General features: G+C 36.7%; 1 protein-coding gene and 1 long non-coding RNA gene across 4 annotated transcripts in view; one reads left to right on the forward strand and one right to left on the reverse strand.

Moving 5' to 3' along the window:
• The window catches only part of PRKCE (protein kinase C epsilon), a 287,390-nt gene that overhangs the window by 207,475 nt on the left and 53,933 nt on the right, over positions 1 to 25,982 (forward strand). For both annotated transcript variants that reach the window (XM_027641471.1, XM_027641470.1), the window contains exon 11: positions 22,586 to 22,740. In XM_027641471.1, the coding sequence (XP_027497272.1) occupies positions 22,586 to 22,740 (155 nt within the window). The remainder of the gene's footprint in view (positions 1 to 22,585; positions 22,741 to 25,982) is intronic.
• On the reverse strand, positions 19,419 to 21,532 carry LOC113946331. Of its 2 annotated transcripts, none has more exons than XR_003527390.1 (3): positions 21,449 to 21,532; positions 21,096 to 21,184; positions 19,419 to 19,522 (listed from the first exon to the last, which is right to left on the reverse strand). It is a non-coding gene; the product is annotated as an uncharacterized LOC113946331 (long non-coding RNA). The 2 variants fall into 2 exon arrangements; XR_003527391.1 differs by lacking the exon at positions 19,419 to 19,522 and adding an exon at positions 20,778 to 21,020.

Below are 25,982 nucleotides of genomic sequence, written 5' to 3' on the forward strand. Positions count from 1 at the left end.
ATCACCGTTGCGATTAGCAATATTTTTCCTTCCTCCATATAAACCTCTGAATATAAATATTGTACTTTGGAATTTTTAATACAGAAGTTTGCATTATAGCTCCCTGAATAGTTTTAGTGCTGTCATTCACCCACACTTATATCCAATAGGTAGTGATTGGCAAAGAATACATTAATATCTTCCTCCTGTATTCAAGCAGCTACTTTTAAAGAAACTGATCACTAAAGCCTTTAAACGTTTAGCTTAAAAACATGAACTCTATACAAGTGTATTACGCAATTACTGAGGTAAAGTCAGATAGCCAAACACAAGTTTAGGAAAATTCACTGCTGTACTGAGATTTCCTGTGAAACTAAGCTTTCTGAGTATTCAATGCAGTCCTTAATTGTGTGCATTTTTATCCCAGACCATAAAAGAGGAGGCGTCTTTTTCTGTGTGTGTGATAGTCAGTGCAATGCCTTGTTTAGGATACTTTCTCTAAAAATCAGGTTAAATTACAATATTTCTTTAAGTTTTCTTGTATTAATAAATTGGGGTTTCAGAAGAAAATGTAATCATCATATGAGTAAATGCCATCAAGCTGCAGTCTAAAGAGGCAAATGGGGAGTAGGTCAGGGTATACGAGCATTCTTAATTCTAGCATTTCTTGGGGTTTGAGTTTTTGACTGCTTCTGTACTGCTATTCTCCATATTCTTGTGTGTGTTTTTTATATTTATTTACAAGAGACATTGCACTTTTGCATGCATATGTATATTCACAGTGATGGGAAATCAAGCTTAGTCCATTAGCCATGAATCCATCTTTTACTCTTATATGCAATTTTACTTACTTCAGGGGTGTACATAATTTGGGCCTAGTTTTAGCTGCCTCTTGTCTTTAAGCAGTTTCATGTATGTATTGTTTGTATTTTTCAGGGACAGTTATTCTTAGGCTTACCTTGACTACATTTACTAAATATATATTAAATCACCAGTAAAGTGAAGTCTACAGCAATATCTGAAGCCTCCCATAAATTTTTTTATCAGAGTGATTTCAGTAACATATGTACTGTTTTGTGATTAATGGCACATGATTTGATGACAGAAGAGTTTAAGTGTTATTGTCACGTCCTAGTTTATACATCCTCACATCTTTTTAGAGGCAAGAGAACTGAAAAGTAAAATTAGATGCTTGCGAGATCTTTCACTAGGTCATTTCCTATATAGGAATGGATACATATTTGTATGTAATGTTGATGTGGTGTTTCTATATGCAGCATTCTGTGTGTTTTTGAGAGTGCCTAATTAATAGCATGTAACATGTAAAGCTTTCGTGGAGCAGGGCTTGCTGTAAATCTGTAGCACTCATCCTTCACAGTATTATTTGCAGTCCTGGCATCTATCATGGGTTTGTATCTTCTCCTGAGAACAATGGTTCTGAATTCACATCTCTCCTAGAAAACCACCATGGAACCTCCTTTGTCTCTCCCATGGAATCCTGAGAATGCTGTCTATAACGTTAATTTAAGTTTATCTGTAACAAACAAACAAAGAAAAAAACTTGCTAGCTTTTTCTAAATTTCTGTCTGGTCTTCCTGCCTGGTCAGTGGGACATAGTGTGCTGAGCTACCTTTACTATTCATCTATGTTGCACTTTCATTGAAGTGAGAGGAGATTGAAGCTATGTTTATTAAGTTTTTGTGATAGTCCTCAAAAGCTAAGAAAAAGCCCTGTCCAACAATAAGTTAATTTTGAAAGCTCTGTGTTTAAATGTAGCTGCTCTGTTTTTCTTAAAGCATTTTTGGAACTATATAGGAGCTGTAGTTGAAGATTTTTAAAACTTGGTTTCCTAAGGCCAAGTTCCTAAAAGATAGCTAAGCAAATGGGCAAGTTTTTGAAAAGTTACGAAAACTCCGGTGTCTTAATCCTGCAGGACAGAAGTTTAAGTATGATATTAAAATAATTGACTGTTGTTTTATACAGAAGGTTTTAACAGAGTAATATTGCATCATAATATTGATAATTTGAAGTCAGTTGCCCAAAAGAAGCAAATCCATCAATACCCACCACCTTGATGCTGTTCTTGATGATAAAATACATGGATGGTAAAAATGTTGACACTATTTTTTTTAGCCATTCCCCAGACTGTTTCATGAATGGGAAAAAAGGCCTAAATCTATGTGAAGACCATAACTGTGAAACTCAGTAAGAAAACGGTAAAAAAACCAAAAATGTTTGGCGTGATGTATTATCTCACAGATAAGTAGTTCAGAAAAATTATCTACTAAACTCTTCAGAAGAGAGTCAGTAGAACAAGTGACTGTGTCATGAACATCTTCCAGGAATGAAAGAGGATGGAGGATGGCTTTACAAGCAAAATTTAAAGAAAAACAACCCCCCATTTTCTATTTAAACCCAAAATCACACTTGAAATACCGTCAGCTCAGTTAAGTGATGAACATCTATTCACAAATAGAAGCCACTAACTTAATGGTTTCCAATTGCCAGAATGTTGCATATAGCATGAGGTAGAAATATTGAAATAATAGTTCAAATATTTCTTGTTAATGTGCTGACTGCAGGAGAATTAAGCCCAGGAAATCAAACAGTGAACTCCTCTGTCTCTCACCTGTGAGATAGTCCGCAGGTAGAAATGAATGACATCATTTGTTAAGAAAAGAATTTACCTGATTTTTCATATGGAAGAGATGTTGATTCATCTCACTAGGATGCTTCAGAGCTGATACCTTAATGAGAACTGCACAGAGAGCATGTGACACCCAGGGCTTGCATCACCAGATACGTGATTATTGAAGCTTACTGAGAAAAGAAGAAACAATCAGGATAACATTACACTTAAATTTATGTGCATTTCTTATTTCTGCAGTATAAAGTGATGGTGATGGGATGTGTAGCTTTACCAGTATCTGTAGTATCTGTTGAACCTTATATATTAGTTTTTCTCTGTCACACAAAAGCAAGTTGTTTTCTGTTCACGAAGAAATCAATAGTGCCAAGTCTGACTGTATAATTAGCAAAATTTCTTGGATCTGGAAAGTATTGTTCAGTAAGTTTGTTCCTTGGCTACTTTTCTCTTTCATCCTCCTCCCTCATTCCAGGAGATACCAAGGGGTCTGCATCAAAATGTAACTCCACTTAGAGAGTAAACTCTTTACTGCTGGCAACTCTCCACAGTTAAATAATATCACAAGGCTAGCAATGCTGTTATCATTCTTTCAACAACAGAACTCTAGTTTTGTACCAGGAAAAAGAACATATACTAAAAGAGTATTCTGGTGTTCTTATAGTTGAGCAAATACTTCCTAGATATCCAAGAAAAAAAAAAAGACAACTACTTTATAACTGATCGTATAAATCTCAGTGAAGTGTCATAAAATGAGAAAAAATGGAATGTCATGCTACCAGAAAAAAACCAAAAACAACTGTTATGTTGTCAGAATTCTTAGTTACAGATTATTAGGTTTTACATAATTCACTCTTTTTGTGATTTTATTTTGTGGTTTTTGAACAAAGGTTTTCTTTCTCTTTTGGATTCAATGAGAGTGAAAGGCTTTTGGAGCTTTGTAAAGTTTTAAACAGGTTGCAAACAAGTAGTGATTGATTTAGTACAGAATAGACATTTTCTTATTCTCCGTTCCAAGTGGGAATCATGTCAGAGTATTTTCTCTGTCTAGTTAGATTAGAAAAAAATTATCTTGTGTTGCAACTCTTTATCTTGTGTAACAGCTGCCAGTCCTTTTCAGATTAATAAGAGCAACCAGTAGCAAAAACAGAAAAAATAATTTTCTTAACCTTCAAAGGAAGTTTCAATTTATGTATTGTATAAAGGCTTGAGTCAGTATTTTGTCCTATTCAGCTTGATGTTTGCACACAGACAATAGTATCAAGTACCAGTACTATAGCAGTTTACTTGGTCAGTGTCCAGTACTGTTAAACACAATATATCAGCTTCATGGCAGGGCCATGTAATCACAGATCCATTGATTCAAGAGAGTTTTGACTTGCTCATACCAGTGAATAGGGTTTGGGGTTTTTTTTATATGAGATCATATTACTAAAAACTTGCCAAGAACTTAATAACCATGTAGGAGTTAGATTTGTAGAAGCTTACTGCATCTTCTGACCTCAATTTACTTAAACTTGCATGTTTTCTGCTCTGGTAAGACATAAATAAACCAGCACTGGAACACAGCGCAAGCTGCAGAGAGCACAGTGCAACTCAGGACACTTCCATGGCCACCCCTGTCCGAAGTTAAAGCGCCTTGTCCCTCCATAAGCCAAGATCACTGGCAAAAGTCCAGCAACTCATTGTGTTGTGATGGAAAGAAGCACTTGGAAGCTACCAATTCACTGTCCAGGATGATAAATATTTTTTCAATAAAACAAGACTGCATTTAAGTAAGGTGAAAGGGCTAACTTTTAAGCTTCACCGGGGAAAAAGTGGTAAGACTTGCCGTGCTGGCTAACACAGAATTTAGAAAAAATGAAGGGCAGATTACTTAAACCAGGTCTAACCTGTCTCACTCTATTTTAGCCATCATATCCTCTAATTTCTGTATAATTAGGTGGATTTTTTTTTCATCATTTAATAACAGTGAGCCTGAATAGCATCTTCCTGGGTTTGGTTTTATTTCTGTGGTACAGTAGAATCTCATGTAACAGACCTGAGGAAGTCTGAGATCCCTGGTTTGCTCACTGTGAAGTGGCTGCCTTGAGGCCTTAGAAGGAGTAGGATGAAGAATAACACACTCCTGCAATCACCAAGTGGTAAATGGACCCTTAGTGATTGTTACCAGACTGCCTTTAGGGCTCTTGGGGAAACCTTTGATATTACACTTAGACTCTTTTTCTGGCAGGATGGATTTAACTAAAGTTCGGTGGCTGGAGGAGAAGGGCATCTGCTTTCAGTCGGCTGTGGGGCATTATATTGTTGACATTGGATCAAAATTAACTACTTTGCAGTTTTTATGGTTTATGAATGTGGAGTTTCCAGGATTTAAAATTTAAAATGTTTAGTAAAAGCAGTTGTTTTGTCACTATGTCTTGGTGAGAATAAGACTGCTGTCTCAGTTACAAGTAAGGATAATATGAGAAGTGCAAAAGAAGCTGCTAATCGGCTCTAATTCCTTGTTAGTTTGCCCTAAACTGGAAATTCACCCCACTGCACCGATTTCACTGCTGTACCGATTCCAAAAACTAAAATGACTTGGAAAATGAAGAGTCTGAAAAGATTCCACAGGAGTAGTAAATTGTTTGTGATGTTAAACAGCTAGGCAGGACATAAAAATGATGCTTTAAATGACACTCAAATAAAGGAATTATTTCCTGCTTTGAGTGGAGGGACCATCCTCGTTCTGATGGCTGCTTTGCTGCTTAGGGTGTCTTATGATTGAATTTGCCAGACTGAAGACCTTCCCTTCTGCTGTGCTTTTAGTTTTAAAATCTCTTCATATTCTGTAGAATGTCAGCACTAATGCAACATGTAAACCACTGCACATACTCTCAGAAAATACACATCCCTGAGTGCAGTCTGTGCCCTTGCTCACAGACTTACTTCACGTTCATAAGAACATGACTCAAATGATTTGACCATAAAGCACTTTGAAGCTAACAAAGCAATATCATCCTAAAAAATTACTTATTAAATATTAATGAAGGTCTGATTCTAGCTAAGTAATTAATTTAGCAGCAGGGTAATAAATATAGAAAGAGAAAAAAAGAGTTGGAAAACTGGGAGTGTTCTTTCTTGCTCTGGCATCATGTTTTTGTTTTACTTCCTGAACTCCAGCAGCTGAAATAATTTTATTGTTTTATTCCTGCTCACTGAAGACATAGAAATATGTTTTGTTTGGCTTTAAAGTTAGAATGAAAAAAAAAGGCCCACCTGATGGGAGTATGGTAACATTTTTTGTCTAAAAGGCATTTGAGCTTCTGTGAGTCAGTTTCAACTTTATTTTTTTTCAATGAACAATAAGAAGCTAAAGGCAATCCCATTTCACAAAACTAAAATGCATACATTTTTAAAAATACTTTGGTGGTTATGCATTTTTGTAAAATTACTTTAGAATATTCCTCTGCCATTTTTAGTTTCAAGTATTCTCTTAGGAGGATAATCCTGTACAATCATAATATTTCAATGCATGAGGTGAATCTGTGTAAAGCTCCAATTGACATAAATACCTGTACTTTGAAAGACTAAGTGGTTTTGTTTGATTTTGGTTTGGTTGGGGGTTTTTTTGTGTAGTGAGGTTTTTGGTGTTTTGGAGCAGGGGTTGTTTGTTTGTTTTAACCTGCAGGTTGAAATCAATACATTTATGTGGGTGTACATCTCTGGCTTTGTTCTGAGTATTTCAGTGTGATCAGAAAATACGTACAGGTAAAAGACATAGTAAAAAAAATTAAGTCCCATTCTGCAGTCAAATCTACTCAAATTGTTGTTTCAATTGATGCAGAGTCTATAAATCCATCTGACTGGAGGCTTGGAACAATAATGAGTTTCATTCACAACATGGTATTCTAAAGGAGATTTTTTTTTTGTTATTATCCCACTACATTCTTTAAAGCACAGGCTTTTAATGAAAGCTTGTGGTTAATTAATGGAATTTTTTCACTGTGTTTTTCCATTTGATTTGCATTGTTTCACATTAGCAGATGTCACAGTTCTTAGGTAAAAGGAGAGGAAAAGGCCTTTAAATTCTTTTACCAAGTTGGAAGGCTTGATACACGCAGCTCCTGTTCATTCTTGGTTTTTCCAAATATTTTTTTATTTTTTAATATATTTTCATATGCTGATGTTAGTTCATGAATCCTAAAGGAAAAAATTTTCAGAGCCTGAAAGCCTGAAGCATAGTAATCTGCAGTCTTTTTTCCAAAATAAAATGAGAATGAACATGACCCTTATGTTTTATGATGTCATTCTTCTTTCAAGCTGCTGCAATCATATTTTGACTCCTTCTTCTGACTCTATTAAACTAAATATTATAATAATACAATTATTTTTCAGATAGATTGCCACCTAAATTCCATTTTCTGAATGTCTTTGTATATGTGTGTATACAAATATATCATATAAAGTTTTTGTAACCTGTGAGACTAAGAACTGCTCTACCAAGTAGGATCAGTGGTCTTTCTAATCCATTTTGTTGCTACTGACATGATAAAATAAAAGAGGTTAGAGAGGTTTAGAGAGGGTGTGTAGTTTCCATTCATACTCCACCAGCATCCAGAATTGTAGAAGGATGTTAAAAGGGACTTTTCTGCCTTATCTCTTTTAGTATCTGCTTATGAATCTATTGTCCATAAAATTCATATTTGAAGTAGCTGGTACAGTCTACCTCCACAGCTACAGCGGAAAACTACTGAAGTTCTCTAATTACTGTGTGAAGACCCATTTTACTACTTACCAATGTCCCAGTTCTAATATTGCAGGATTTGGTGCACAGCAGTTCCACATTTAGCTTATTCACCATTTTTGTGGTTATTTTAATCTCACTTTTATTGTTGCTGTCCTTTATGCAGTGGACCTTCCACTCTAGGAATCCTGCGCATGTTACTGCAAGTTAGCATTGATGTGAACTTGAGTTTACATTACATGAGTTTACATTTCGTTTGTTTTAGATGAATAAATAAAAAGTAGTTTTGAGGGGATTTTACTTCTATTATTCACTGAAATTGTTGAGCAAGGTATGTTTGTAAACTTCATGAACCATGGCCAGGTCTTAGCTTCTGAGGTTAATTTGTTCCAGCTGTTTGGTAGCATTCTCTGCTTGTAATGGCACCTGATGACTGAAAATTTTGTGACTGTAAAAATACCAAGAATCTAGTGTAAATTGAATGTTTCCACCTTGTAATTTCTCTCTCTTGTGACTTGAAGCATGTTACATTTTCTATTTAACTTGGAATGAAACTTTTCTGACATGGATTCATTTTGTCATCTCTTTAAGTATTTTTCAGAAACATCTTTCCTTCTAGATTTAACAAAAACAAGTGTTACCACTTAAGCTGTTTCAGTGACTGTCAAAATAGGAACTTTACTATATTCATGCACATACACATTCCTTTTTCAGTTTATCTTATAGCACAACACATTCTACAAATTCCTGATGCGCACATCTTTCTTTTTTATGGGCATTCTGCAGAGAAGTAAACTGCCAGGCTATTCTGTAATCATCTTTGATGTTGCAATAAATGCTGTGTTCTTTAAAGCTTTTCAACCTTTAACCAACTAAAAAACAAACCAAAGTAGTTTTCTAGATAATTTAAAAAGACTATAGACACAGTAGATAAGTTGAAGTCTGTGTTTTCTGTGTATAACAAAACTTTTCCTCCAAGGGAAGTTAGAAGTTCATTGAGCAGCTAGCAAACTTAATTTGGAGACCTCATCAATAAAATAAATGTGTATTCAAAAGGTGCAATTATATCCACATACAAGCATTTATTTACAGGATTGATGTTTTCAATTAACCACGCTTCAGTGTGCACTTAAGATGCCCAGTGAATATATGGAACCTGAAGCTTCCATACATACACTGCTCCAACAGCAAGTGCAAATCTGATACCACAAAAACTTTAACCAAGTCAGAGGTCAGTGACTGCTGATAATGTCCTCATGGCATCCCTTGATGCCATCTCTGGTCATTGCTTCAAGGGAAACTTGCTGATCCGGTTTTAAAACCTACTAACATTTTACTGAGCCTTAGAGGGAGTTCAGCCTTACTCAGTCCAGAGCAAAGTCCTCATCTGTAACCTCTGAGGTACTTGCTATCTGCATAGTAAGCCATTTATCCCTCCCTTCTCTTTCCCAGAAGCAGCCTGGCTAGTGATTAAGTCATGCAGGGGACAGCCTGTGCTTCAGAGAGAACATCTGTACCAGAAATTCCTGGGAGGCACGTTGTACCAACATTAATTGCCTTCTTATGGGGGTATAAATTTAATCACCATTGGTTTAAAATTGTTCATACCTTTGGAAATAGTTATGGACTGTCTGTCAGCAAGAGTAAGGGCCGGTCTGAGCACCAGGTACTGAGGGTGACTCACCCCAGGCCACCCTCACCAACCAGTGCAGACCCGTGGGGTCCAGATGTGACAAGCAGAACTGTCTGTTGGTAAGGGTGTCCATCAACAGCCCCCAGCATGGTGAGGGTATAAAACAGGTCCAGGGTTTGCTTGCTCAGGAGCCAGGGCCAGATGTGCACCCCTACAGCACTGAGCTGGTCCAAAATGCAGCTCCCACAGGCAGCGTTGAGGGGTTGTCCCTCCCCAGGGGAGACTAAGAAAGGACACTGAAGCCTCGAAGTGCCCTCAGAGCCCTGAACTCTCTCAGTAGCAATTTTGTAAGTGCAAAGGGAGTTTAAATGCTACATTTGAGACTACAGAGGGTGACAGTGCTCACCTCATCTGAAAGTCTTGTATTGAGTTAGTCTGTCATGGTCCTCATCTCGCTGTATCAGTTGATGTGGTAGCACGATATATTCTGGCCTCTTACCGTTTACTGAGTAGGAGAATCTGTACATATATTACTTATTTTGAAGTAGACGTATCTATTTGAATTTGTATCAATCATGCTTAATGTTAACTTTTTTGGTCTTTTTTCATTCTCCCTTTTTGTTGTGGGTTTGTTGTATGGTTTTTTCCTGCATGAGAGCAAATCAGAGCATGAAACACTGGGTTTGTGAGTGGAATAGTAGTGTGTACAAGAGACACAGGAGAGAGCATATGAAGGTTAAGTTTCCCTCTCTGGCAGCCACTCTCCAGCAGAGCAGGTTATCTGGTTTCTGCTTAGCAACAGCGGCTGCACAGGGATTTGCTCAGAACCTTTACCCAGGGTAGAAGCTCAGTCCTAGAGCTGCTCTTCGTACTCACCTCCATCTCCTCATGACAAGGGAATTTTGTTGTTGTCGTGTTTCCATGGAGAGGCTTCAGGAAGAGCACAGAAAATCTTGAGAAACAATATCACTACCTGATGAAACTTATGTTAACTGTTACCTAGGACAGCCTAGGAGTAAGAAAAGTAGTATATGAGGAGACAAAGAGAGGATATACAGTTTTGCACTTGGCCTTGCATCAGCCATGAAGTTAGCAACTTTTAGTCTCTCTCTTCTCAAATAGCTTGATTCAGTGGTACCTTTGTGTTATCCTTTCTCAATGAAGGAAACACTTCCCTAGGTGTAGATGAGCATCTCTTCTGTCATTGCTGCAGTCAGTGTTTGTATGACCATTTGTCTTACTGTTTCTCCCTGTGCATCCTAATTACATCCCTTTTTGGCATATACCAAGTACGTGTGCAGAGAAGCTTTCAGTCTGTATTACTAAGTGCAGTATCAATGGAAAGTTGGTCTGTCATTGGGTCTTGTTATGGTATTTTACTACAACTAATAATAGTATACATTTGACATCAATTTTTTTTTCTGTGTGTCTCATCTGAATGACTGAGCTTGAGTTTGAGGAAATGAACATCAGCATGTTAATGTGCCTCTCACAGTACTATGAACTGTAAGAAAAGAGGGGTCCTGAATAAAAATCTGGAATTAGACATTTGTAAATGGAAACATTCCTTAACTTACTTTCGAACAGCAACACCTCTATTTTTGGTGTCATAATTAATTTTTTCTGGCTCAGCCAAAAGAATGTCTCTTTGGTAAAGACTGCAAAACATACTCTGCTGTTTTTCTTTCATGTGAGCAGAGGCACAGTTACTCAATGCTAATGTCTCGTTTTCAGGAACTTGAAATCCTCAGCAAGGTTTTGTTAGTACAAATGCAATTATTTTTTCTATTCAGAACATCATGTTCAAGTAAACTCTAGACTTTTAGTTATTTCTGGTATCCAGGGCATAGTTTGTGAACTGATATGACAGTATCTCATATAAATTTTCCATCTGGATGATCACAGTGCAGGAGAAGTTTCTTGCTGTGTTGTTGAGCTAGAACCAACTGTTGTCACTGGCTGACCTTTGTTTTTAAGTACATGGGAACATTACTGAAACGCTTCACATAATAGAGAAGAGCTGTTTCTCTGGTAGTGAATATATTTATGTTGCCAAAGACTTCATTCATCTCGTTCTTTTGAATGGAGGACAGGATTCCCTGTCCTCCCCTAGGAGGAACTTTCTAAAAGTATAAATAAACCAATTTCTTAACACTTACAGAATGTCCCATAGGAGTCAGTGGCCTGGTTTAAAGTACAAAAGTTAGAAAATCAAGTCTTAAAACAAGGCCAGAGAATGTTTTATGGTGGTCTAACTTGTGTAAAATTGCTGACTACAAGATACTGTGTGCTGCTGGGTGTATCAATAAATAATTGTGAGGTTTTTTCCCTTAGTGCAAATTGATTGAGTTGGTTATAAGAGTAAGGAAGTACAAAGAATACGCAAAGGAGCACTTTGATGGAAACGTTAGTTATGAATGACTTGCTGATGAATGTAAGGGAGATGCTAGCTAGCTACAGGCTGTGAAATTATCAGAATAAGAAGTTTGTACAGAATAAGAAATTGGTAAAAGCCCTCTCTTTAATGCTCATACTTTGTTTTCTGAGTTTCATTTGTTGACTCTTCTTCAGAAAAACAAAATTGCTGTAGGGGAAATACCAGTCTTTTCACCATCCTTCTTTTTCATTTAGCAACAATAACAATTTAAAAGTGATAAAGAACATCTGGTGGCAAATGTTTCTCTATCACATAGAACATCATAGATAGAATATCTAGGCAGTATGTAATGAAGCTGCTGTAGCTGTTTTCCAACACTCATTCCCACATTACAGGATAGAAGTTTGGAAGCTTTTGGAGAATTCTGTTTTACTTATTTTTTAATAAATGCACTGATGTTCACATCAAGCTCCTATTAGCCGAGTTAACTTACAATACAACATATTGAATGTTTGAATAACTTTTTGTACCTGTTTTCATTGCATTCTTTCTTTCTACAATGTTCACTGTTCTGTTCATGGGCAAGTACAGTTTTGAGCTGGAAAAGGGTGCAGATTTTCCTAGTACTAAATTCTGTAATGCAAGATAACTCTTCTTTCACAGGCTAATGCAAGGACAAGAATTTATTCTTGCATGAGGAGAGTGGAAGGATCTATACATTTGTGCTCTCTTTTCTTACAAATTCTGAAAATGTGAACAGTGAAACTTAAATATAAATCATGTTCATGTATTTCTGCTGTAGTCTGCCTGTTTTGGTTCGGTGTGCCTGGTCCTGATATACGTGACTAGAAATCGTATCTCAGCAGACAACTCTTGATAGCTTTTATACAAGTTACTCATTGGTAAAGACATTGTAGTTCCCTCCTGGATCACAACTGCCATTTGGGTAAATCTGAGAAGACAACTTCTGCCTTTTGGTCAGTTGATGAGATTCCTAGAAACGATAGCACAGTTGCCGATATATCATGACTATGATGTAACAATTTGCCCACTCAGCTAATTACTTCAGGTTGGGGTTTTTTTAGCAATACCTGATAATTTCTCTGCAAATGGTTGCTGGATGAGTATTTTGTCCCATCATTTTCATTATCTTTCTTAACTGGATTCCTTTTCCTACAGATATCACTGCTGCTGGACCAACTGGCTGCATTCCCCAGAGTGTTCCTTATTACTTTTGTAGCATCTGATGTGTTTCCCTGTGTGCTCAAAGACATAAGGTAGATGCCTAAACAGCATAAGAAAACAGGAATTATAAAGACAAGGAAGGTACCAGAGCCAGCCTAAGGGCTGAGGAGGCATCTAGGACACGTGCCATCTCTATCTAAGCTCCTCAGGAGAACGTAAACAGGTTAAAAGTTGTTCTTAGAAGTGCTGAGGTGCCTTCAAAAACTTTATAGTTAGTTCTATTTGGAAGACAGTGTTTATATTTTTCCTGTAAGAATCAGAACAAAGGAATATTAATAACTGCCTGCACATTATAATGTTTTCTGCATAATGACATTTTACAGGCTTGATATAATTTTCTACCATGTGCATCAGGCCATTAAATGAGAGGTCTTTAAAATTATCTCACCAGAACAGTTCTTTTTTCCAAACAACACCAAAAGAAGATGAGATCAAAGAATTTCATAAAAGGCGCTTTTCACAGCTTATCTGTCATCAAATGAAGGTATTAGGGAAATGGCCTGAGAAGCTTTTCCTACTTGATACCCCTTTTGAAGTTACTAGAACTACAAAACACACCATTTCTGTAGAGGATTCCAGTTGTGTTTCTCACTTATATGAGAGGAAGGGCACAAGGAGTGTATTACACCAGCTGGCACACTTCTGGGTCCTTGCTTTTGGGGCTTGCTTGGGCTTTCAGGGGGCAGGCAGGGATCAGGATTGCTGCCCAGGGAGCAGCACACCTTCCCTGAGCTCACTGTGGAGCTCATGGCTGCCAACACTGCAGCTTGGTACAGACTAAAAGATTTGCACTGACTCAAAAAAAAATCTATCAGAACACATAATAATAATTTAGAGTTAAAGATTTCCCCAAAATTAGAAGCCTTTTTTTCTCAGTTCATTTCTAAGGTTAAATGGTAGGGGATTGAGCTGATGAAATGCATACGCATAGAATTTTTTCAGCATTTTCATTGCATGCCCTTGGCTAATAAATTCCACATATTACAGCATTAAAATTTTAATCCTGATCTGAACTCCATTTGATCTGAAGAGAATCTCACCACTAAGCCCTGTAGATACTGTGTCAGAACATTAGATATTATGTTACAGGTGTCACAGAAAACATTCACATAGGGATGAGGTATATTATCCATTAGTGACCAAGAAGAACAAAAATGAAAACTGTAATTATTTTTTCAAGTGGGAAGGAACTAAAAAAATGAACTCACATGATAATATTTTAGGGTCTTAATGTGAAATTCTGTCTAGTCAAGAAACTTAACTGGAGCTAGAATTTTTTGTGACATTCTCAGTGGGTAAAATGACAGCTCTGTGGAGAGCAAGCTGACAACTCTCCACCTGCTGTTTCTGTGCTACACTGAATTACTCTAAACTTCATTTAAAAAAAAAAAACAGGATTAATGAAATTTTAAACCATATTTTCTTTTTACTAGACCTGGTATAAGCCTGTATACACCAACTAATCCAATGCATAGTAAATGTGGTGAGATAGTAGTCTGTCAGAATTCATTATCTGAAAAAACAGTAGGAAAACTCTATTCAAAGATCAGGTGTTCATAAATTACACAGGAAAAAGCTCTGATGTATATATGATTGCTAGTTGCAGAGTCTAATTGCAGCTTTTATTCATAACTTCTCATACTTTCTCATATTCCAACATTTATGGTCACATTTCCAAAGTGATGTTAATGTCAGTGACTTTTACTTGCCACAGTAATGTGGGATTAGAGTCTTTCAGTAATTGAAGCAATCAACTAAAGTTTTCTACAAGTATTAGTGCTCAGTTGATAAACAAATGACATATTTTTTCACTCTCTAGGAGTTTGGGGCAGGCTGGTTTCTCTTCATTTTGGACAGTTTTAGGGTATTGCTGGATATGTCTTTGGAAAAATCATTAAATAAAACTTTCTTCTTGAGTTCCAGTCTAGGTAAAATCTAATCATCCCTTGAAGTTTTTTGAAAGAATAGGTGATGTCCACAAGGTCCTGGGTGATGTTTCCTGCTTTGAATTGTTAACTTGTAATTTCCATTATTCTGTGACCTGCTGCTGACACTTAGTAAGTCCCCCACCCCAGTCAGCCAATTTATCTCAATGTTCATAACAATAGCCATATTTTCCTTGTTTAATAGTACTATGGGATGAGTGAGGGGCATGAAACACATGTTAAGAATCCCATTCTGTTCCAGTATCCATTGATATTCCACAGGGAGGCAACATAAATCTCCTATGACAGAAGTGACATACCAAGACTACTTTATGACATATAAAGATCTCAGACAAACATCTTGCTTAAAAAACCCTTTCCAGCAGCTCACATTGTAGATGACTAAAGGCTGCAATGCAAGTCTTTACAGTAATGCACAGTAAAGGTTTTGAGAAGCTCTGTACAGATTCTGAAAGCACTGTTTGAAATCCAGTTGCATTCCATTTGTAGCTTTTTCTGGCTCTGCACGTGGTATGGTCTGATGGGGTAGAGAGGGTTTTTTAAGAGCTATTTTAGTGTCTCAAGAAGGACCACCTATTTTTGAAACCATTCTCAAGACTCTGCAAGGGTTTTTTATCCCACAGGCTCTCAGCTAACGTAATATCTGAGGTCTCTGTGAACAAAATAGAAATATTTTGTAGTTGGTTTTGTCAAATCAAGAAAAAACAGTAAGCAGTTCTTTGCATAAGAAGCAAAGGTGGAAAGCATGGAAGTGTTTCTCTAAAGGTATTATATAGCTTCCAACACAGCTAGGAATGGATATCTTGGGTAAGGTCAGCATAAGAAGTAATGCAAATGATTTGCAGCAGTGAAAAGAGTTCCCAGTGGTATTTTCTGTAAGTACTGAAATAGGGTGCCAAATGAGGTCAAGGAGTGCTTATCAGTGGTGATTTTTAAGAGATGATCAGATTAATTTCAGTATCTGATGCAATTTTCTGACCTGTGAGGCAGAATATGTTCAAGGAATACTGTTCACTACTGGCTTTTGCTGCTGGCAACAGGACTGAGAAGGGAGCAGAGCATTTCTGGCAGACTCTACAGCAGTGGAGTGCAGACAAACCCACTTGCCCTCCAGCAGACCAGACTAGCAGAGACTCCTGCTTCTAGGTCTTTGTGGGCCAAATGGAGTCCACTCAGCAGAGCTGTTCAGGTTCACAGTTTTAGACCGCTGGCTCATAGTGCCCAGAGACTGCCTGGCAACATTGAAAAGGTTTTTTCCCCTTGGCTAGGTACAGCTGATGTTGCCTGTCAGCTGTGGGATAAACTAGATGATCTTGCAAGACTTCTTTATCCAGTTTTGTGTGGTTCTCTGACTCTCTCTGGTCTGTGTTTTAACTGTGAGGTAATTCTTTCAAGGGTAAAAAAAAAATGGATTTGAAATTAAGTACTATACAAAGCTGAGTAAAAGTGAGCAGTAAGCCCTACCTATAATAGTATTCACCAGCTGGAGAGAAATTTCAAATGTCTGCTTGACAAAAAAATCCTCTAATACAAAATCTGAATGTATGCATTTTGTGTTAAGTGGAAAATTCAGATATCCCATGTGAAATTTATGATAGTGGTCCCTACATACAGGGCAGTTATTCTAAGAAATGTGGGATTCATAGAAATTGCTGCCTTCTTATTTGGAACTCCATGAAAGCCCTGGTACAAAACAGGAAAAACAACACAATTAGCCATGAGTATAAACACTGAAATGAGAGACAGATAATGTGGTAGTGTCCTGTTGGAGATTGTTACTGTAAACTTCAAAAAGAAATCACATGAACAGGAGGGACCTTTTTGTTGTTTTCCTTAGTGTTGTACCTGGGTTTTCTCTTGGTTTTATATTTGTCCCTCCTAATGCTGGGATTGTGGAAAATGAATCTGCTATCCTGGTTAGTCTTCGGCTCCAGGCGGTGAAGGCTTGCATATAGTTTTGTGTACAGTATGCCTGTGCAATTTCCATCAGAAGCAGGAAATGTTTATTTAAGTTCTGAGGGGTGGGACAGTTGCTGTAGTTTTAGGTAATTTTAAACAAACTATTTGAGCATCCTGTTTAAATAGAGTTAAGTAATCACACTTTTGTACTAGTTGGAAAAGAATTCCATACATGCATGATATGAATAAAGTATCATCTTACAGAGCATACCAAGGTGATATACTTACCTGACTTCTTGTGCAATAAAAGTTGTATCTTTGACCTTTGTTTTGCAACAAGTTTAGTGGCTAAACACATTCTATTATGTAACAGTACTCTACTAGAATATGAACTGTTTTGCATTTAAGTTTAATACATGTTGGAAACACATATTAGTTTCCTTGATATTTTCAATGGTCTCTGGAGAAATCTAATTCAAACGCAACTTTCTGAAATTGGGAGAAAAAAAGTGTGTTCACACAAAAAACTTAGTTTAGGGAACTAGTGAGGATCAGGAAGAATTTATTCACACCCAATTGTACGAAAACATAAATGAAGGAAAAAATGATTGTTGGAGTAGGATGCTAAGATTTATCAAATGTGCATTTCACTTGAGGAGTCCATGTTCACTGGCTTTCCTGAACGATTTTAAGTATTGTAAGAGATGAACTGAGAGACAAAAAACAGTAGTGAAAGGATTTGTTCTCAGACTTGTGTCATGGATGCCCATCTCAGTTTTGAAACTAGGAGACAGATTGCATGACTTATTTTTGTTTTGTAATATTTCAGTAATGAGGCTATGCTGAACTGCATATTGGGTCCCCCAGCTGGTAGGATTCGTTTGAAAGGGAAAAAAAAAAGTTTGTATTCCTCAAATTGCAGTGATAATTGCACATGGCCTTATGTCTATCAATGGGTTGTCTTTAGACTGCAATCTAATGTTAATGAGATTTTAATTGGAAAACAAACAAAGGACAGACAGGTTAATGACTGATAACAATTTTTAAAAAGTCTTTTAAGAGCTACACAATGATTATTGTAAACAATACATCAAAGTCTTTCTCTGTCTAACTTTCATAAAGGGTTTACGTAGAAGCTTGTTCCTTAACAATGCTATTATTCCACATCTAAACAAGTAATAGACTGTATAGTGTCATCTGTTAAATCAAAACTGATTGGCAAGATTATCTGGTCTTACTAGTAGGAAGGTCTTGGTCATTAATCACACCTTCACAAAAAGGAGCTGGATTGAATGTTATGTCCTTAGAGTTTACTACTACTGGTGCTTCTGAACATCTGCCCTGCTTTTCCCAATTTAAAACATGTATGATATTCCGACAGAAACAAAATATAGAACTTCTATCCAGTGGAACTCATAACATCTAAAACCAGGCAAATGTAAACCAGCAGGGAGTACACGTACTATATGGTCAGATGTTAACAAAAAAAAATATATAAATAAAACTAAAAATCAGAGAATGGCTTTGACGAGGGAAATCTATGGCAATAGTCAGAATAAAGTGTGAAGTATTAGTCAGAAGGATTTACTGTGCAGCTAAAGGGTGTCTATATTGAATGTCAAGAAGGATGAAAAATCAAATTGGGACACAATTAGCAGAGTGGAATGAGAGAGGTGGAACAAGATTTCTAGTTTAAGTGACAAGGGTACTTCTCCAGATAGTGATAGGGACAAAGACTAGAAAAGAGATTGCTTTTGGTGTTCAGTTTTGATGACACAAAGTGTGTAGGAGACTCTCAATTAAGAAAGTTGAGAGGTGAGACTGGAATCATAGAGATATTAAGACAGGCATTTTGTATTCCACTATAGTAGTTACATTTATGGTCAGAAAATACTATGGAAATACAGAGTGAAGTTGAACTTTTTTTGGTTTGACTTGTAGCCTGTTTATTTCATATCCAATTTTTTTTTTAAATCTTTTACCCATACTCTCTGCTCTACTTTTCTTTCCATTTGTTATTTTAAATATTCTCATTCAACCATACCTTTAAAGAAATTCAAGGAAAAGCAGGTATGATTAAGGGCTAAAATAAACGTTGTAGAAGAATCTAATTACTTCAGAAAACATATTAACTTACTTTGCAGTACTTTTGTGCTTTATAGGTGCCAAGAGAAAATTAATCTGTAATCTCTTTGTTTGTGATTTTGCCTTTTATTTGAGTTTATATAATTAAAGAGTTCCCAGGACTGCTTTACATTTATTTTGTTCATCAAAACATGCTTCTCAAATGTTATGAAAATGGAGTCCAAAAATAATACAGTCCAAACCAAAGCCATTCAGTTTTCTCTTGGAACACAACTGATGATAAATTCATACCTTGTATCTCATTTTTAGCTGAGTAAATGCTATGTTGTCCCTTAATGTATAATTCTTAAGAATGTTCACTTTATATTCTCCTAGTTCAGTGTTTTAATAAATCCTAATGGCACATACTGCAAGATGCATATAATCAGGAATAATAAAGTTATTTCACTATTACTGTTTGAGGATGAAATCCTCTCTGCATTGAAGTCTCAAATATCTCATTGGGTCTCTCAATGTGTGTGCTTACATTATGACAGAAAGGAAATAGTCAGAGGCTTGGGGACCTATATTTCGGTCATTAACTTTTGGTGAAAGATAGGGGGAAAAGTTTGAGTATCGAAAAAATAGTATATCTGTTGTTGTTGAGATTATGGGAATCAGGAAAAAAATGGACTTGCCAATCTCAGCTCATATTCATAAGAGATTTTCTCTTCTTTTGCGTCTTCTTTTCATGTAAATTTGAATCCCAGCTGATCATGTTATTGTCCTGACCAAAAAAAAAAAAAAAAACAGACCAGAGGCTGCTTTTAAGAAAGTATTTTTCATAGAGACTGAATATATTTCATAAAAAAAGGTGGTATCTTCTAGTTTTGAAATTCTGGCCTGCTGTGCATGTGCATGTTGTGCATCGTATTGTTTACTCCATGATAGTGGATGAGAATTAGTGTTTTTCTTCTCTCAAAATCAAACACTTTTCCCATACTCACTGTAAACAGAGAACAGAACTTTCAAACTATTTTTTCCTCTGAATTCTCATTAGAAAACTGAAATGTGTACCCAGGAAGGCTGGAAAAGTGACTCAAAATATCAGTCTGCAGCAGAAAAATGCAATAGCAGAGCAATTTTGATCTCTGAGCTGTTAATTCTGGTTTTAATAGCTATGGTTTTGATAATGTGGTCAAGTAAGCTGCAGAATCTGTCAGAAATACCCTTTCAAATGGAGAATGGGATGTGCATAAGGAAGAGGATTCCAGTCTCCAGCTCTGGAAACAGAGCTACTGCTAAAGCTTTTATTCAGACTGTCTAGTGAGAAAATACTCTGCTAAAGAGTCCAGGTTAAATTTTCAGTTAGCTGAACTGGAGATGTCCTACAGAGGTCTCAACTAAAAGAAAAGAACTTGAATTTTTAACTAAACACAATTTCTGATATTTAAAATCAGCAATTAGGCTTTTAGTGAATATGACAAAAAGCATTAGCTCTGTTTAAATCAAACACAGAGTGTTTGAAAATTATACAGTGTATATCCTGCTATGTTAGGAAATGGCCCTCATCTATATAATTGTGTAAACCAGCCTTTTACTGGTGTTATCACTCTTGGGAGCAGCAGTTCCCAGCTCAGTAGCAAGTTGAGGATCACCATCTGGGAGTCACAGTTCTAAGCACCATCACTTTGCATCAGCATTGTTTGCTTTATACTTGCAATACAGGTGCAGCAAAATGATACCAATGTTGGGAACGAGAATGGCTACTAAGGAGAATGGGAATTGCAGCTTCCTCTTCCTAGTTGTGCCCGCTCACATCCAGACTGTTGACTTTGGAAAGGTTAAAGTAGCAGTGTAAGAAAGTTCAATTTCGACAAGTGTTGGGAGAAGGTAGTTAGCCAAGTGTTAGTAATGCTCTCCTCAACTTGCAATCCAAATGGGTTTTGTGCTTGAAACACTGAACTGTATCCATGTGAGATAATCTTAGGCAATGGGCTTCAAAGAGACACTTGTACCAAAACTGCTCTTCAGAGATAGTCTGTAGTGTGGTGATGAGGAGCCCAGCAAAGGACAATGCCTGCATCTTCTTCTTAGGGATGTCCTGTCATCTTACACTACATTCCAGTACGAATATAGCTGTGCTTTTGACTGACTTCATGACAGAACTGGCTGCATTGGTGTTATCCTTCAACTCTAGCTTCTGAAATCCTAAGACCATCCAACAACTATCAGATTTTCTTTTAAAAGCAAGGCTGTAATTCTTGTCGGTTCCAGAGAGAATCAGACAGACAGCACAAGGACCCATATTTTTGCTTAAAAGAAGCAAAGAGGGTGGTACTTAAAGCCTACACTAATGTCAGAAGATCTGGACTATGATCTTGAATATTTCATATCAGCAGAACTGAGCACTGCAAAAGAACGAGGCATGGCTCTGAAGCCACGCTCTTTTGAGTAGGATACAGCCAGAAGCTTTGATGGTATTCTTCAGTAGGTTTTCCTTCCTAGAGAATGGTAAGAAAAATGTTGGAAAATGTACCTAAGTCATAAGCAATGTTTTACCAAGAACACCACTCTACCTGGCATTCTGCATTGGATCCAGTCTGGCAGTTTCCATGTTCCCAAGATACAGGGGGAAAGGTGCAAAGTTTTTTTCTGCATCCTCTTTCTGTAATCAGCAAAAAGTCAGACAAACATTTCTAGCCTCCTCCAGGAAACATCTCTGATAAGTATAACGTTTAGGCATTTAATGAGCAGGATTAATGCACATGCTTAAGTTTAAGGATATTTTTAAGAGCTGTGTTCTGAATCTGAATCATAGGGTAGATGATTAAAGACAAATTACAAACATTTATGAATTTCTGAATTCACATATATAAACTGTGTAATCTGAAGTCTTGGATTCACTTGTGAGAGGTTAATTAACTTTGACCTTGTGTTGTTTTTCCTTGCCCAAAACAATGTCACATCTTGTCTCCTTTTCTTCAACCCCACACACCAAACACCATGAACTACAGCCAAACTGCACTGTGACATCAAAGTTGCAGAGGTGAAGTCCCATGCTTACACACCTGTGACCAGAGAACAAAATGTTTGTGTCACATGACATGGGAATTGCCTCCACCTCTAACTAAACTCATGTGCATATAGATGTAGATAATTAACAGTAAGGAAATAAAAAATGTGAAGTAGGCTTCAAACCACGGGTAAATGGGCAAAGAGTTGATGATTTAGGGCTGTTAGTACAGGTTAGGGAAAACTATGAAAATTTATAAGAAAACTTAAAAAAACTAGAATCTAAATTATGTCAAATGAGTATGTGTCATCTCTTTGCTTATGTCTTCACCTGCATTGCCAGTTTAGATAATAAATGGTTCAAGCACACGTTTAGTTTGATTGCTGTTCTCAAGTAAAGTTCATTTCTAGACATCTTCCATGTAAATAAGTTGGAAGGCTTGAACTTGGAAGTGATAAGCCTCAGAAGAAAATTAAAAGAACCTGATATGTACTTTATTGACATAATTCTATTTCATTGTTTTGTGAGAATTTGAGGCAATTCAAAAAACCATTTATAACTGTTTGAGTTGGTTTCTGTAACTTAACATTTCTAAACGATTTTTACATAATTTGAGAAAGATGCTTTGCAGACATAGTAGCTGGTAAGAGAGAATTGAAGAAATAAGAAGACTGTCAGTACTCGACAGAATTTATTTTATCTTTTCATAGTTATGGCTAAATTATAAAAGAAACAGCATCGTTTATGTATCTCTGCTATTATATAAAATTGATTATAATTCCATATGTATTTGTTGATGTGTGGAGGTTTGTGTGTGGGTTGCTTATTGCTACATTTTGATTACCATTTTCTCACTTCTCACTTTGAGACTCCTGTCTCATATTCTTTAGGTTTGGGGGATTTTGGTTGTCACCTTTTCCTTTTTTGGAATTCTAGCATTTGGGTTTTTTTATTTCTTGACGTAAATGTTCTAGTCACCTAAAGCGTAGCTTCAAGCAGTCCTTTGTGTGACTAAGAGAAATCAGCTAAATAGCACTGTTTAATTAATTTCAGGACCGCCTCTTTTTCGTCATGGAATATGTAAATGGAGGAGACCTAATGTTTCAAATCCAACGCTCACGCAAATTTGATGAACCTCGATCCCGCTTTTATGCTGCAGAGGTCACATCAGCACTCATGTTTCTTCACCAACATGGAGTCATCTACAGGTACTTTTTTTGATCAAAAATAAAGTATTCTTGAGGCATTGGGCTGGTTTTGGCTGAAATCCTCAGTCTCTTAGCAACCAGATTTAGATTAGTTGTTTGTTCCAATTTGCTTACACAGGACTTTTTTTTTTGGCTGTTTATCATTGAGAATGTTAACATTTGAATAGCCTCTGCAGCGGTCGCCAGCTGTGTGTGCCAGTTTTGTATTATAGTCCAAATAAAGTGGGTTTGAAAAAGCTTGGCACAGTGCGACCCAGAGGTGACCTTTCTGCAGATCGGTGCAATCTCTTCACTTTCCTCTCTGTGCCATAGATTTCCTCTCAGTTTCTAACTCCCTGCCACTTCCTGAGTTTGTTTGTCCTAGTTGTCTCCACTCTGATACAATCGGGATGGTCGTTTGCAATGCTTTACTTATGCCCCTTCCTCTTGACTGTTTGGCTGAAGGCTTAGTCACCAGCAGGAAGTGCCTCTTTGGAGACAATTTTGATTTGCTTGCAAGTGCCCTGCATCTATTTGAACCTCCTCCCCGGTCCCAGTCTCTAATCTTCAACACCCATGCACACACACAGACAAAAAGTGCATATTGTTGTGCTGTGATGAAGAATGCATTTAGGGATAGGCTTTATTATTAAAAGTAAGGATTCACTTTGAAAAATTTCACCCTGATGTTAATGTGTTTATTAAGTCCTTTATCTTGTCATTTCATGCTTCCTCTCTTTCTTTATTTGTTTTTAGCAGCCTATCATTGCTTGAGATAAATTTGGGCTTTCACAAGCAGTATGCTTGTGATACAAGTTGTCCTGTCTAGTAAAAACTCTGAGTTCTGTGGATCTGAGCTCTGTTATTCTCTTGATATTCTCACCCTCTTTCAGGTTATCAGTTTTGATTTGAGGTAGTCATCTCAGGGACAGGCAGTCTCAGATTTCTTGAGCAGAAACATCAAGATGAGGATGTAGAATTTGTCACATCCCTGGATTCATATTAAGGCAGATCTTAAGAGTATTAAAAATTGAGAGAAGGGAATTTTAAGTGTTTAGTAACCAGGACTGAGTGGTAAGTTCTATCGTAGGCCACTGCCTTTGCCATGTACTGGGATTCAAAGGGAAATTTCTCAAAGAAGGGGTGTCCTTTCCGGAGACATAGCAAGCAGTAGGACATCACAGTTTCTAAGGAAGATAAATCTCTGTGAAAGTGGTCTTTTCATCAAAAATCCAATTTTCTTTATAAAATTTCTGTTGCTAGCTGCATCTCTTAATCTCCATTTTTTGTTAACACTGGTATGATGTTTGCTTAATGGGTTGTACTTTTGGCCCTACCACTTGACATGGGTTTGGTTTTAAGTGCTGAAGATCCAACACATTTCTTACCTTTCCTGCCCATATCAAATTTCCTATTCATTGTCTGCATTTATTTCCAAAGCTGGGTATTTGTACATTTAGGTAATAGAATGTGGCAACCTCAGATTTTGTAAGTATCCATCACAAGAGAAACAGACAAGCTTGGCACTTTAGAAAGTGAAGGATTTTGAAGATTTGTTTCCATAAAATACTTGAGCTATTTTCTCCTTCCTGGAAACTGGAGGTAGTCACTTTGTAATTAGCAGGCAGTTTAATGATTTCTGTGAACCAGCAAGAAAGAACTGGTATAAAATTACCTCTCCCTTCTTTATATGTGTGCATTCATTCACCACCATCCCTCCAGCTCCCATCCTTTAACACATCCTCTTCTCTCTCTACTCTTTCCTGTCTCTTTACTCTTGTCATATGTAGGTTTCTGCTGTGTGTTGACTCCTACCTGCATTGAATTGTTTTATGTGCCTGTGTTCTTTCTATGACTTTTTATCAGCAGAATGCTTCAATCACAAGAGAAATGTCATGCTAAGACAATGTTTTGTAGTTTAAACTTCACAGTGTACTCACAATTTCTGATTCAAAGGCTATGCTGACATGTCTTTTGCATGTTAGAATATTACACTGAAGTTGTACATGGCATGTTATATTGAGTGTATGATCAGAAGAGGCAAAAGAAGAGAAATAACATGAGTTGTAGGATGAAAGCAGAAGCAGGAAGAAAGCAATAGGAAGAACACTAGGAACAGATTCAGCTGTATTTTGTTTTGACTTAGGCTTTTGGATCTGGACATGGCAACGTCTGTAAGAATTATTCATTTTCCAAACTATGGGATACTAGGAACTTCAACTATTTGTAAAATGTACATCAATATTTGTAAAATGTACATCCCATTTACTCTATAAAATACAAGTTGAAGGAAGAAGTTAGTGATTATTTTAAAAGAATTAATCATAAGAAAATGTCACAATTCATTCACAATGTGCCAGGCCCTGGCAGAATGCATTTGTTCATGTCAGGCATATGTTAGAATAGTTGTCTTGCACAGAACAATTTCAGCCTAATTATTCCATACCTCACTGCGTTATTTACTACAGTGTTAAAATGCATTGGGATCAAGTCACTCCTTTATGTCTCCAATGATCTTATTAGCTGGCAAACAAGGAAAGAAAAGGGAAAGAAAAAAAAAAGAAAATAAAAAAACCTATGGTCCTGAATAACTACCAGTCATAACTACCTAACGTGCCTTCAGATATTTTAATAAAGAATACTTGTCTTCTGTGTAATTATATTCTAGAAAAAACATTGTGGTGTGAAATTAATGGTTATTCTCCAAAGTGGGAAATGCTGCTTGTGTGGGCACTACTTCAAGGAAAGTGGGGTATATATAAATAAACTAAGATGTTTGATGGAAATGAAGGTTTCAAAATAGCTGCTATACCTTCTGATCTTTTTTCAGCCCTGTATGTGAAAGTATTTGTTTGGAGCTAAACATGGTTATATTTTGGGAAGTAAATAACTAGCTTTAGCTCATGTTTTGGCTTGTTGGTTAGATTTTTAGAAAGTGCTATGATGATACTAAATGATCATCTTTTATAATAACTAGTTTATCCTCATTTCCCCTGGACTTCAAAGAGAAGGCAAGCTCCCTGTTTGGCAATAGAAATTATTTTTTAAGTTCACATCTTTGCAGCTGGCCTAACAATTGTTCCCAGACTTACCCAATTATTGGTGTGCTCACAGGAATTACATGTCTTCCTTTTGTTTATTGAGTCTCTGTTGCAAATAAAGATGAACCTCAGAATTTATATATATAAAGATATTCCTGTTTCTGAATGCATCTTGTGTGATAGATAAACTTTACAATAATTTTTAGTGTGGCATTTTTAAAG

Source organism: Corapipo altera, unplaced genomic scaffold (genome assembly GCF_003945725.1).
Source record: "Corapipo altera isolate COAL_440 unplaced genomic scaffold, ASM394572v1 48b, whole genome shotgun sequence".
Taxonomy (NCBI): Eukaryota; Metazoa; Chordata; class Aves; order Passeriformes; family Pipridae; genus Corapipo; species Corapipo altera.